This window comes from Thalia democratica, chromosome 6 (genome assembly GCF_965202585.1).
Source record: "Thalia democratica chromosome 6, ktThaDemo2.hap1.1, whole genome shotgun sequence".
In the NCBI taxonomy this organism is placed as follows: Eukaryota; Metazoa; Chordata; class Thaliacea; order Salpida; family Salpidae; genus Thalia; species Thalia democratica.
Genome location: NC_139170.1, coordinates 12,547,303 through 12,559,643, shown reverse-complemented (window position 1 = coordinate 12,559,643; position 12,341 = coordinate 12,547,303). Strand labels below are relative to the sequence as shown.

General features: G+C 30.1%; 1 protein-coding gene across 2 annotated transcripts in view; it reads right to left on the bottom strand.

Moving 5' to 3' along the window:
* Positions 1–4,878: 4,878 nt before the first annotated feature.
* Positions 4,879–12,341, bottom strand: part of LOC145838158 (voltage-dependent L-type calcium channel subunit alpha-1D-like) — a 57,234-nt gene continuing 49,771 nt past the window's right edge. For both annotated transcript variants that reach the window (XM_082945710.1, XM_082945712.1), the window contains 12 exons: positions 12,044–12,233; positions 11,068–11,195; positions 10,634–10,833; positions 9,448–9,549; positions 8,468–8,619; positions 8,054–8,176; positions 7,679–7,842; positions 7,262–7,525; positions 6,596–6,979; positions 6,319–6,418; positions 6,030–6,163; positions 4,879–5,809 (listed from right to left, as the gene is read on the bottom strand). In XM_082945710.1, the coding sequence (XP_082801836.1) occupies positions 5,617–5,809; positions 6,030–6,163; positions 6,319–6,418; positions 6,596–6,979; positions 7,262–7,525; positions 7,679–7,842; positions 8,054–8,176; positions 8,468–8,619; positions 9,448–9,549; positions 10,634–10,833; positions 11,068–11,195; positions 12,044–12,233 (2,134 nt within the window). In that variant the 3' untranslated portion in view covers positions 4,879–5,616. The remainder of the gene's footprint in view (positions 5,810–6,029; positions 6,164–6,318; positions 6,419–6,595; positions 6,980–7,261; positions 7,526–7,678; positions 7,843–8,053; positions 8,177–8,467; positions 8,620–9,447; positions 9,550–10,633; positions 10,834–11,067; positions 11,196–12,043; positions 12,234–12,341) is intronic.

The following is a 12,341-nucleotide window of genomic DNA, read 5'->3' as shown; positions in this document are numbered from 1 at the left end:
TCATAAAAATATATACAAAATTGTGTTAAAAGCTTATACAGCTTTAGAAGTTATAAAAATAGTTCAAATACACTTACTCGATTAACATTTAAACAAACTATAAGTTATACATGTTTGCGATATCTATTCGGTAGACAATAAAAAACTTTTACTTTGCACGGATGCATACATTTGGAAAAGTGACATTTAAAATAGCTTCTTAAACGATAAGTTTTTATAGAGCATTGTTTAAGGCAGTGGTTCTCATCGGTGCAGCTGTGCACTATGATAAGTATAAAAACAATTTTACTGTTCACTACAATTTAGTGAAACGTAGAACTTTTCAATTTTCTGAGGTACATCCCTTTAATTTTTATATAAGAGTATGAATTTTCTGAGTTTTTAAGTGCCGTGTAACTGAAAAAAGTGCTAAAGTGAACTTGTTTATTAGAATGTGAAGTAAATTTAATGAGTTTATCAAAAACTGTTGACTCCAATATCCAACTTCAGCACAGTTAAGAACCTAAGAACTGTTAAAAGTAAGACAATGCGTATGCACTTTGAAATTACAGTTAATTTATGAATACAAGTAGTAAAGAAAATTATTTGTTGAGAAGAGTTTTTCGCTGTAACAAATAAAAATTTGTCTTCATGTTAAACAAATTTGGAACTAATACATTATTAATTTAAAACATTTTTATACGTGTTAAATTTTTTTATTTAATTTTCTAAGTTGTTTGTGAAAAGTAAAATCTTTCAGTTTGTTCTTCATAAAAAATGACAAGTAAATTGTTTATAATAGAGGTTTTAAAGCAGCAAAAAAGTCTTAAAGTAAATAAAGTCTACAAGACGTTGAAAGTATCCAAGCGGTGTGCAATTCGATAACCGAAAGGTTCTTCGTGCACCAAGTCCTAGGACCGAATATTTTGAGCATTTTTTTATCGTCAAATAAACTGTAATAACTACACAACATAACATTTTTAAACATGTATAGCTTTGTATAGTTAAAGAACATGATTACAAATAATTTCTTCAAAAAATTAAATTATATATATTTCAATAAAAAACAAACGTATAGTGGTAGGCATTTTATATGTAAAACTTTATCTTTAGCTTTAAAATTCTGTACTTTTAGACATCAGTTCCTTATCTACAGCTGTTTTTGAAAATTTTAAGTATAACACATGCTAAAATAATTTCAATAAAGTTTGAGTATGTATCAGAAAGTTTTACATTATTTTAAACAAAAGCGTTATGAAATTTTATCATCTAGGTAGTTAAAAAAATACTAGTTTATTCAGGAAATAGTATATTTATTTTCTATCAAGATTAACATATTTAAAGTAAAACTAGTGTTGGTGTAGCTCAATAATCAGAAAGTTTTTATATACGTATTGTCCTTTGAACATGTTTTTAGGGTTGAATTCTTATCGGCTTAAATTAATTAATAATATGTTTATAATTAAGAAGATTAGAGTGTATATATAAGTCTGTAATACTACGGCATGATAATATAAAAAATATCTTAAAACTACTTGTTTAGATTATATTATGATAGATATTTTAAGTTTTATGTTTTTATAAATTGTATCAAATTTAAGTGGAATATGGTCATTTATTAAATAAATTTGTTTTTTAGCTTTGTGGCTTACACAATAAGGAAACTGAGACCAAGGATTTTAGAAAACATAAAAGAAAATAATATTTAAATGTGTATATTTAAAGTAATTTAGAACATATTGAATTTTAACAAATAACAGTTTGAGTTTATATCAATAAAACATTCCTTTGGTGTCCAGCTCAAAGTTTAAACAAAGAAAGCATATTTTTTTGAATAACGAACATAGTCAAGCTGTAATAAAGTTGTTGTTATATTGTTTTGTGTTTAATCAAAAAAAAATATTTATAAAGGCATACAGTTTATTTTGTTGATGGATTTCTGTTATAGTTTACTCTTTATAATGAACAAAAACTTTAAGATTTTTTTTTGTTAAATAAAAAGTATTTATACTAGTCCATGAAATAATTTCTTATTAAATTAAATTTAATTTTTTTATATTGTAGTTAGTATTTTGACTAAAAAACGTTTCAAGTGGTTAAGATAGTATATGATACTTCAACATTTAGGTAACAGAACTTAAATTTACGATATAGCTTAAAAAAAAACCATTAGTTTTTGGTTGAAGTTATACTTACATATAAAAGTAAGTTGATCTAGTGGAAAATCAATTTCAATAATAAATTATTATCTTGAATGCTCAAAATTGTTTACTAAGTAAAATTACTAGGCTTATAGTTATAATTTTATTTAAATTATGCAGTTGTGATAAACATAAATAAGCAACCTTAACATCCCATGTTACCAATAATAATTTTAACTAACAGCTACTTTGATCAATTATTTTATGGCTAGGATGAATAGTGATTTGAAAAAAAATCTTATTTCAAAATCGATTGAAGAATCGCAGCATGCGGAAGATACGTTTGTGCCTGACCAACCAAGTGAAAAAGATCTTGTAAGATCAACGCAGCAATCCAAAGATCTTCTCGGAAATACTGCTTCTGATGATAAAAAAGGATGCAAATCTCAATTGGGATGTGAAACAAACGAAGGATTTGTGAATGAAGATGAAGATAGTTCAGGGACTGCAGGAGTCGTATCTAACAAAATAGTGGTATCTAAAACGACTGATTCCACTGAAGACAGTACGCCGCGAATGAGCAAAATAGTGAGTCAAGTGCTTACAGCATCAGTGGAGCGTGTTGGCGATGTTGTTCTTCATTCGGGGAGTGAACATCAGTACTTGAATAACGCATTTGAACCCGACCAACATACCCAAAATAGTGAGCAGCTTGTCTTATCCACTGAAAAAAATAAAGTAGAAAACCCACAGCTAAACCAAGATAGTTTGTTATGTACTTCAATTAAAGCCAATATCGTTCATCAGCAGAAATTTCAAATCGAAACGGCTTTAAAAGTAAATCCGAAAGGTGTTGAAGAAAAAAATGAGCAAGAACAAGCTTTTCCCGAAGAAGATGAAGTTGATGTGCAAGGTAATCCAAATGAGAATAAAGTAGATACACACACGACAAAAGGTACTGGAGCCGCTAAAGTTAATGTCAAAGGAAAAGGTAAAAGCTTAAAATGTACACTGTGCGGTTGTTGTGAACTGGAAGAACCTGAGAAAAATCATAGCGAAAAAATAGACCAGTGGGTCGAGCTGCAAGAGAAGAAAAAGCAAGCGAACGAATTAGAAAATAATCTAAGAGGTGTTGAGAACCAAGAAGAAAGTGTGGATAATGAAGAGGTTGACAACGAAGTGGTTGACAACGAAGAATGTGAAAACGGAAAAGAAACGGTCGATGATGGAGGTGCAGAAGTTCCAGAACGCAAATGTTGTTGTGTTTTACAGTAAATTATTTCAAAATTTTACTATAAGTTATAAATTATAATTTTTGTTGAGATTTCAATTTATAGCAAGGTGTTGGTCTATTTAATAGTGATGTATTAAATCACTTCCTATAAGTTATTAAAATCTTTTCGTTATTGTATTTAATTTAAGTTCAATAAAATTGTTCAGCTATAAAAACGTTTTTATTTATCATATACACTATTTAAATAGTTAATTTTAAATTGTATAGAAGATAAAATGTTACAGTATAAAGCTAAAACGGCTTCAATTGTAGTTTAACATCTTTTGATAACAAAGCCTAATGCTATTAAATGATTGCGTAAAACCCCAGCTCTTCAAGTAGCTGGAATAACAATTAGTAATTTTTAAGTATCTTTAATGTTATTTAAGCTAAATAAATAGTTCACATGTAGTTCTGTTCAATTAGAGATACAAACTATTTAAATTCTGATTTAATTCAATTTAAATAAAGACAATACTTAGAATATAACAAAATAAATATTTACGCTACATATACTTATACATCTAAATTAAACCACATTAATCTAAAAAAGAAAATATTTTGAAAGTTTATCATAAGCTTCACAGTTCGATTTTTAGACCAGAAAACTTTTGAAAAACTATAAAGGGCTTACTATACGGTATTAATTGTTTTCAGATACAGTTCAGCTCCGTGACAACTACAACTTTTTTTAATCTTATAATAGTATAATAAAAACTAAGTAGAAACAACAAGGTTTTAATATAAAAACCCGTACTAAAGAACAACGACTTACACATTAAGTTAAATATATATATGAAATTTTTTTTAATGCTTGCAAAAAGCATTTCGATGCTTACCCAAAATACTGTTTATTATACTGGTTAATATTATTCAGTTTTCATTTAAACAACGTAGCTTGCGACTTTATAAAAGAAGTTTTGTACTTTGTCTTAACTAAGCGTTTACCAAACCGTGTATTAGCACCTTTTGCTTTGTATTTGTTTAGCTAAGAACAAGTTATAGAAACCTAATTTTATGTTTGTTTTTTCTTACGTTTTATCTAATATTTATGCTTCATTGATTTTTTTTGTTCGTAGCTTCTTATGTTGTATAACTATGTATTCTTAGACTAAAAATCTTAAAGTTTTATCTATGCTAGACTACTTTTTAAAGAAGTTTTGCTGATGTTTAAAACTTATAAATTCGTAAAAACTAACTATTAATTCATTTATAACTCCTTGACTTCGTCATTGAACTATTTTTTACAAAATTATATTAAAAAATTATTAAGTAAGAAACTATTTTTAGTTCGACTTTAAAATTTCTTTTAAATTGATTTTTATTGCAGAGCTAAAAAATTGTAGTTATTATTTATTTTGATTTTACTAGCTATTAATTGTTAAAAGCGAATTCTGATAAACAAATTTTTTTACAATGAAATAACTCTAATACTCCAAACAAAAGTATTTTTAGAAATATTTTATTAATATAGAGCAATAGATCAATACATATCTAGCTTTTTTGATCACAAAGTAAGTAATAAGTGCTGGTTAAAAACAATAAATAAAGATAAAAGCAGAAAAATGATTGAATGATTTGAAAACTGTGAAAACAGTCGTATATATAGCAGGCAATTTTTAAGTAAATGTAAAAATGTGAGACTGTACTGTATCTTTAGGTTGACCTGATAACAAAATGTGTATGTTGAACAAAAGCTCAGTAATTTGTAAGGCAATTATCCTATGGGTTGGAGTCGAAAATTGAAAATCAGACTAAATATGGTATGTAACGTGTGTATGTGCTCAAATAAACCCGCGTAATAAAAAAGGTTCGCCAAGGCAACAGTAAAACTAAAATAAGTTACTTGATTACAAAAAGAAAAAAAAAGCTTTTATAACATAACAAAACTTAACGTTTTCACCTAAAAAAGCTGGGTCAATTTTTTAAATTGTGTAAAATCTAGTTGTATAATTAAGACGTTAGAAAACCCTTTAAAGGCACGAAGCGCCCAGAAAGTTTTTCAAAGCAAACCGATCAACTTGTATGAACAAAACGTTACGCAAAGAAGGAGGGTGTACACTTTTTTGAGGTCAATAAAAACGTAAGTATAACAAATGTTTTGGTGTGCGGCAAAGTGTTCTAATCTTCGCATACGGCTGCCAACCGACTTCCTTGCTTTTACTTTGGGCGTTCAATGACCCCGGACGATCTGACTAAGCTGCGCCTCGCTTAAAAAAAGCTTCACTCTTTCTTCAACAGAGCCGCTTCTTCCACGCACTCGTACTCGTCTTCCAGGCTCTCGCTGTTAGCCGGAGCTCGAACTTTGCTGGCGATCAGCTTCTGACGGCCGCCTGTTTCGTCACAGTAGAGCATTTCGCTTCCGTTGTTCGACTGCTCCTCGGAAGAGGTTCTTGCTCCGCAGTAACTTTTTCTTCTAAAAAAGAGGCGTGTTTAGAGTTTTATAATTGCAAGTGTTTAGATCGTATTTTGTGTCATAATGTAGGTAAATGTTGTTTTAAAACTAATTTATTTAAAGCGGCGTACTTGTTAAAAGGTAAAAACACCTGAAACAAACTCTTCGAAGCTCGTATTTTAAATTTAAATTTTAATCATATAATTTTGAACTTTTGCGTTACATAAAAATAAACAAAAACCTCGAACTAAGGACAGTGGCCGCACGTTCGAGGTCATCTAACGAGACACTGATCGCTTCAGCGAGGGCGTTCACCGTCGCTCTGACAAATCTGCCGTCCTTCGCAAGCTCATTCAACCCTTCCACTTCCAGCACCTGTGTATAAAGAAAATACTTTGTATAGGGTTTTATTGAAACTTTTGTAGGATAGAGGTATAAAAGCTGTTAATATATTGTGGAGAATTTGTTTGTTACAGATCTACAATTTTTTTTCCTTGTTAAGAGAAAAAGCTTTTAATTGTGTATATAACCTGTCCAATCAAGTTCTCAGTGCTAGAAGCTTGCGATTTTTCTGTAGCTGCCACCGACAAACTGCTGTTTCTCTTTACTACGCTTGACTGACTTTTAGATCTTAAACAGTAAAATTTGAATAATTTTTTAAGTACGATATCTAAACTTTCACTTATGTCTAAGTAAATAAATTTTCCTTTAATTGTTATTGAATATGTTTAGTTTGTTGTAGGATAGCTATTTGATAAACTAACTTTCAGAAATAAATGGTTAAATAAACAAAAGTGTTTAACTTACCGTTGGACAGGAACTCTGAGCCGTCGAGGTGACTTTGCCGCCGTGTCTAGTGGCAGCAGCTGTTGCGTGTACGGGTAAACACCTAAGTTGGACGAGTTCAAGTAACCAGAAACGTCTGAACTTGAAACTTCAACAGGGCTTGTGACTTCTAAAATTTTGTCGTTTTTCCGCTTGTGACAGTGGGTGCAGCCCTTGTAAGTGCTCAGATCGTCGTTGTCGATGCTCTGGTATCCCTGGGACTTCAAACTGAGCTGGTGGTCCTGCAGACCGTTCTTGGGCTTGCCCGACGCCGTGGGAGACAGTTTGTCGTGAAATATTTGGTCAGTGGGTACCTCAATGTTCGAAGAAGGATCAGTGTTGTTTTCTTTTAAGTTGTCGTTTTCACTGTAAAAGTTAGTAATATAATTGTACGTTACCACCTAAACTACTACTTCTGAAAAGTACTGTTTTTTGGTGTTAAAACTTTATCATATTTAGATGAAAAAAATATTGATAATTTAGAAACACTAGTACAAATTACTACTTTCTACTTATCTTACAACAGCAAATATTTGTTCTAAAAACATGTTTAATGTTAATTCGATAAAAATTGGTTGAAAAAAAATCATCATTTTAGGTTTCTGATGAAAAGTAAACAGTGTAAAACAAATATTATTATAAATTAACTTTTTTAGTTGCATATACTGCGGTTCTCTTTCATTTTGCAACAACGTTCTGCTGTTTGATTTTACGGGGCTGGCAAAACTGTTCTTATTATTGTTACTGTTGTTACTGTTATTGTTGTTATTGTTGTTGTTGTAGTTGCTGTTTAACGAGATGCCATTGTAGAGCGAGCTCTCGATATTGTTGTCGGTTATTGAGTTCTTCATGTCGGTTGATCGCGACTCCATGCTGAAACCTTCCTGCATCGATCTTCTTCGCGGCAACAATCTGAAAAGTTTAACACTTAATTGACGCTTTGAATAACTAAGTTACTATTAAAACTGACAAAAACTTTAAAATATCCAACTGTAATGACTTAAAAAGTTTATTTTTAACATTTTTTTAATGTTATAAAAAATTACTAGGCTGATTCGTATTAACCTTTGGGGAAGTCCTAATAACCCGCTATTTCTTCTCTTATTAACTTCTCCATCGTTTCGGGGTGCATTTGTTGTTATGGCGACTCCGTGGTTCCTTCTGCTTGTTTTCCGCTTGTTTCCCATCAGGCTGCTCTTTCGCCATCTTTCGAACAAACTCTCACTTTTCTGCAAACAGAATGTTTTAGAAACTTTATAAAGATCAAAAAAATTGTACCAAATTTTTAATAACTAATGAAAAAGCCTTGAAGAGATTGCGTTTATCTTTTTACTTAAAGTTTTGTAAATAAAAAGTATAGTAAGTCACAATCAAGTAAACAGTTGTTAAAGAATAAGTACTTAAACTCTTAAAAATAGCTAAATAATTATAAATATTAACTTTTTGGTTTCGTTTTTCGACAGTGTCTTGCAAACCGAACTCAACGTCTTCATTTGACGATAAGCTGCCGGTGATTGCTTCGCGAAGGTCAGGTCCCACTTTGTGCAATGTTCTCAAGCCAGCCTTGAATGTATATACATTGTTTAAACGCGTGTACTAAAAATTTTTAACCAAAACTTCAAGAAACTTTACAGAAATCTTACAGATTTAACTTTACTTTAAAAATAGTAATAATAAAATACGGAAAACTTTAGTTATTTAACTAAATAAATGGTTGCTACACTAAAAATCAAGTTTCATAACTTTATTTGTTTGCACATTTGTAAATTATTATTAATGAAAGCTTTCTTAGTTGGTCAAAAAATTTTTTTTTGATGTAGTCTGATCAGCTTTTCAGCAAAAAATGTCTTTCACCTGCAAGTTGGATATGTCTTTATCAAGTTTGCTATCTCGCCTTCTAGTTTCGCCTTCGAGCCTCTGTCTTTCGGCCTTGCGCTTCTTGAACTTGCGGTAGTAGTCCTGTATCATGTAGGTGGCGTAGAACTTGCCCACTGTCACGTCGTTGTCTGTAAAAACAATATTTGCTAACTCAGAACTTACCCGCAACTATAGTCACCAGGTTGTAAGGCGAGTATTTGAATTAAAAAAAAATGCTGACAATAATGTGGTTTCAAAATTCAGTTACTTGTTGTTTGTTTTGGTATAATATAAAATTGGTATACAACAACAATTTGAAAAGTACTGAGTTTAATGGAACTCAGGGTGTTCCTTTGTGCTTAAAGTTTTACGGAGGTTTTATAAATAGAGGATGGAAGTACACTTTAAGTTACTGCTGTGTAATTATTTCCATTTGAAAAACACAGCGCGATGGGTATATATATATATTTTATTATTTTTAATAACTTATAAATTTAGGTTGTTAGTGTGCAAATATTCATCTGTAGTATTAAAATAAAAATATTAAAGTTTTAAAATTACAAAAAAGCTTCAAAACTTTTGTGTACATACCTTATTTGAAAATGTGAAAAGTATGAACAATAAAAAACATCTAGGAAAGAAAATAGGAACACTTAGACTTTGATTTATTAATAAGTTAATTGCATTACTTCTGTAAAAAAGAGTTAATTAATTAATAGAACTATAATATGAAACAGTTTTTTTTTGTTAACTACTTTTTAAATAAACTTTTTACCTGAAGTAAAAACAAAATAGTTAAAGTACAAAACAAAAACATCAAATGTTTTTTATTTTCTTTAAATAATGGTTGACATATGACACATAAAATACTGCATTATTTATGATGTGATAATAAAGAATAATACAAAATATTTCCTAAAAAATTAAACAAAGCTTAAAAGTCCGTTTTACTAAAATTTTAGTCAAATTATACAAACCTTCAGCCGGGGGACAAATTTGATTTAGCGTCTTGTCCGGGGTGCGCTTCCAAATTTTCTTGATGACGCGCCGCAACTTGTCATTTTCCTCGTCAATGTTTCCTGTGCAATCAACCAATTAAAAATTACAACGTTTCCTGCAATCAACCAATTAAAACAGGGCAATTTTCTCCCAACTTCAAAAAGCAAGCGTTAAAAACAATGCGATTTTGACTGGCACTTTGAATTAGCTAGCAAGGCAGACAAGAAGGTCAGAAATGCTTTTATTTCATTTGAAATTAATGAAAGTGATCTTAGCAGTGTCTGAAGTTCAAAGGCAAAAAGTTCTTTTAACCGGTGTGCTAACTTATGTATTTCTCCTTACTTATTAGAGTAGTTTTTTTGCACTAAAGGTTAATATTTAAATTTAAGTATGTATGAATCTAGTTTGTTTAAAAAACATTTTTAATACTCTGTAAGTTATCCATACTTATAACTAAATAAGTATGGAAAAATGTTTTATATTTTAAATTTAGAAAAAAATAAATTATTTAAATTTTTACTGAAATTTAAATAAAATTTTACAAATTTAAACATAAAAAAATGATTATAGATAAAATAATAATAATAAAAAAAAAACTGTTGTTTTTAAAGGTTTTATAATCAAATTCGGGTTGAATCGTTCACTATAAATGAGTCATAATTCATTGTTTTCCATGTTTTACAGGTATTTTAATTTGCCTTGAAATTTTATTCTATTTTTATACTTTGTAGGTTGTGCTGTAATCATGTAAGATTTACTTACTTAACAACTACAGGTGTAAAAATAGAAGATTTACGTAGATCGAGGTATTAATTTTATTTTATCGTAAATAGTGATTTATGTTAGACCTTGTCTGACAATTATTCAGTGTTGTTTGATTTGTTGTTTCTAATTTAAGTAATATGAAACTTTTAAGTGAAAAATATCTACGAATATGATCCATTCAGTTGATATTTATTGCTTATTTATGTTTTTGCATAAATTAGATCAATTGTTTTATAAGAAAAACTACCAAAAGTAAAGCGGCACAAGTTATATACTGAACAAAAGTTTAACTAAGCAATAACTGCTTTGAAACGGATTAGAAAGTTTTGCACTCGTTCAATTTCGCCACAACTTCTCTCTATTAAAAATATTCATTTTAGAAACTGTCAACAAACCAACCTTCGGTTTTGATGCCCAGAGAGGTCCTGATGAGGGCGAAGAGGGTGGCGGTGAAGGTCACCATCCCGTCGCTGGATAGGGGCATGTTCATGGACACCAGCTTGCGGCACACCGTCCGTTTCGGGCACAGCTTGCCGAAGCCCAGCGGCGGTTGAATTTTTCTCAGCAACCGGACCACGTTCACGTGTTTTATCTGACCCCTGAACAGTATCAGATGTCGAAGTATGATTATTTTTTTACTAGCAAAGAAATTTTATTATTTTTATTTTATTTTCGTATGAAAACCGTGTTAACTAAAACTTTAGAGAAAAAGTGTCAATTTCAAGATTCTTTGAATACTTTCTTTTTGTATTCAAAAAAAAAATTAAGATTTCATAACGTTAAACAGTAAAAACAAGTTTCAACAGTTGATAAAAATTCTATTTTAAACTAACGACGCTTCAGGGTCATATTCAGCCCAAACAGTTTTGAACTCGTCTAAATGGTGAGGACCAAGAATTGACCAATCGCGCGTCAGATAGTCGAAATTGTCCATGATAACCGCCACAAACAAGTTGATTATCTTAAAAAAAGCATTGAAAATAAATTGTGAATCCATTGTTTTTCCGTGAAAACTTTTAAATTAAACTTTATGATTTTATATTTTAAGTAAAATATTTTTAATCTCTTAAATTTTTAGTTTTATAGTAGTTTATAGTTTTTTTTACACTATATTAAAGTAAGAAGTGGTTGACAGACTTTAATTTTCGAAAAAAAAAAGAATTTACTAAACAATTAAATCATCTTTAAAGTAAGTTCTTTAAAGATTTGTCATAGACCGCTTTCTATTAAGGTAATGATAAAACAAAAATCTATAAAATCAGTAATAACATAATAGCTCAATAAGAATATTTTTATTTCAAACTCGTTTACCAACTTAATTATTCATAAGGTGCTTTATAGACATTGTAAAATTTTAATCATATGTATAAATGTTGTTGGTTTACTTATATAGAAGCTGTTGATAAAAACTTTATGTTGTTAATATTCTTGTGAGGTTTTTAAGAAGCCTAGTACTATAAATAGTTTGTATACATGTGAGTATTTATAAGAAATCAGAAGAGACAAAAAGTGAGTAATATGTTGAAAATATTTTACTTTGTATCGTAGATATCTAAGCCATATTTAAACATGTTTTAATTTAGCATAACAAAGTCTAGCTAATTTTATGTTGAAGTATTACTATTAATATTGTTAAATTTTTTACTTATTTGCTTTCTAGTAGCATTTTCGAGCTACAACTTACAAAATAAGCTTCGGAATAAAAAAAAAACTCGTACAAAAAACGCTATCCGTGTAAAAAACAAACAGTTTGTTACATAACTTCTTTTAACTTGAACGAGGTCTATGTCATGAAAAAGAGAAACTTACCAGAAAAGCACAGAGCATGTAGAAGGACATGAAGTAGATGTAAGCAAACCCGGATCCGCAGCTTTCTTCTCCTTGTGACGATGTATCCTCATCTTCCCCTGGTGGTTGCCCGTAGCTCCGATCCATTTCGCACTTTTTGCCTGCAGTCACCCCCAACATCACATCCTGCCAAGCCTCACCGGTGGCACACCTGGAAAATAATATTTTTCTAAGTTTATCTTTTAAGAAGCACGTTTCTTGAGCTCTTGTATTTGATACTTTTTTAAAACGGCCCCGTCAAAAATATTTGCAACCAAAC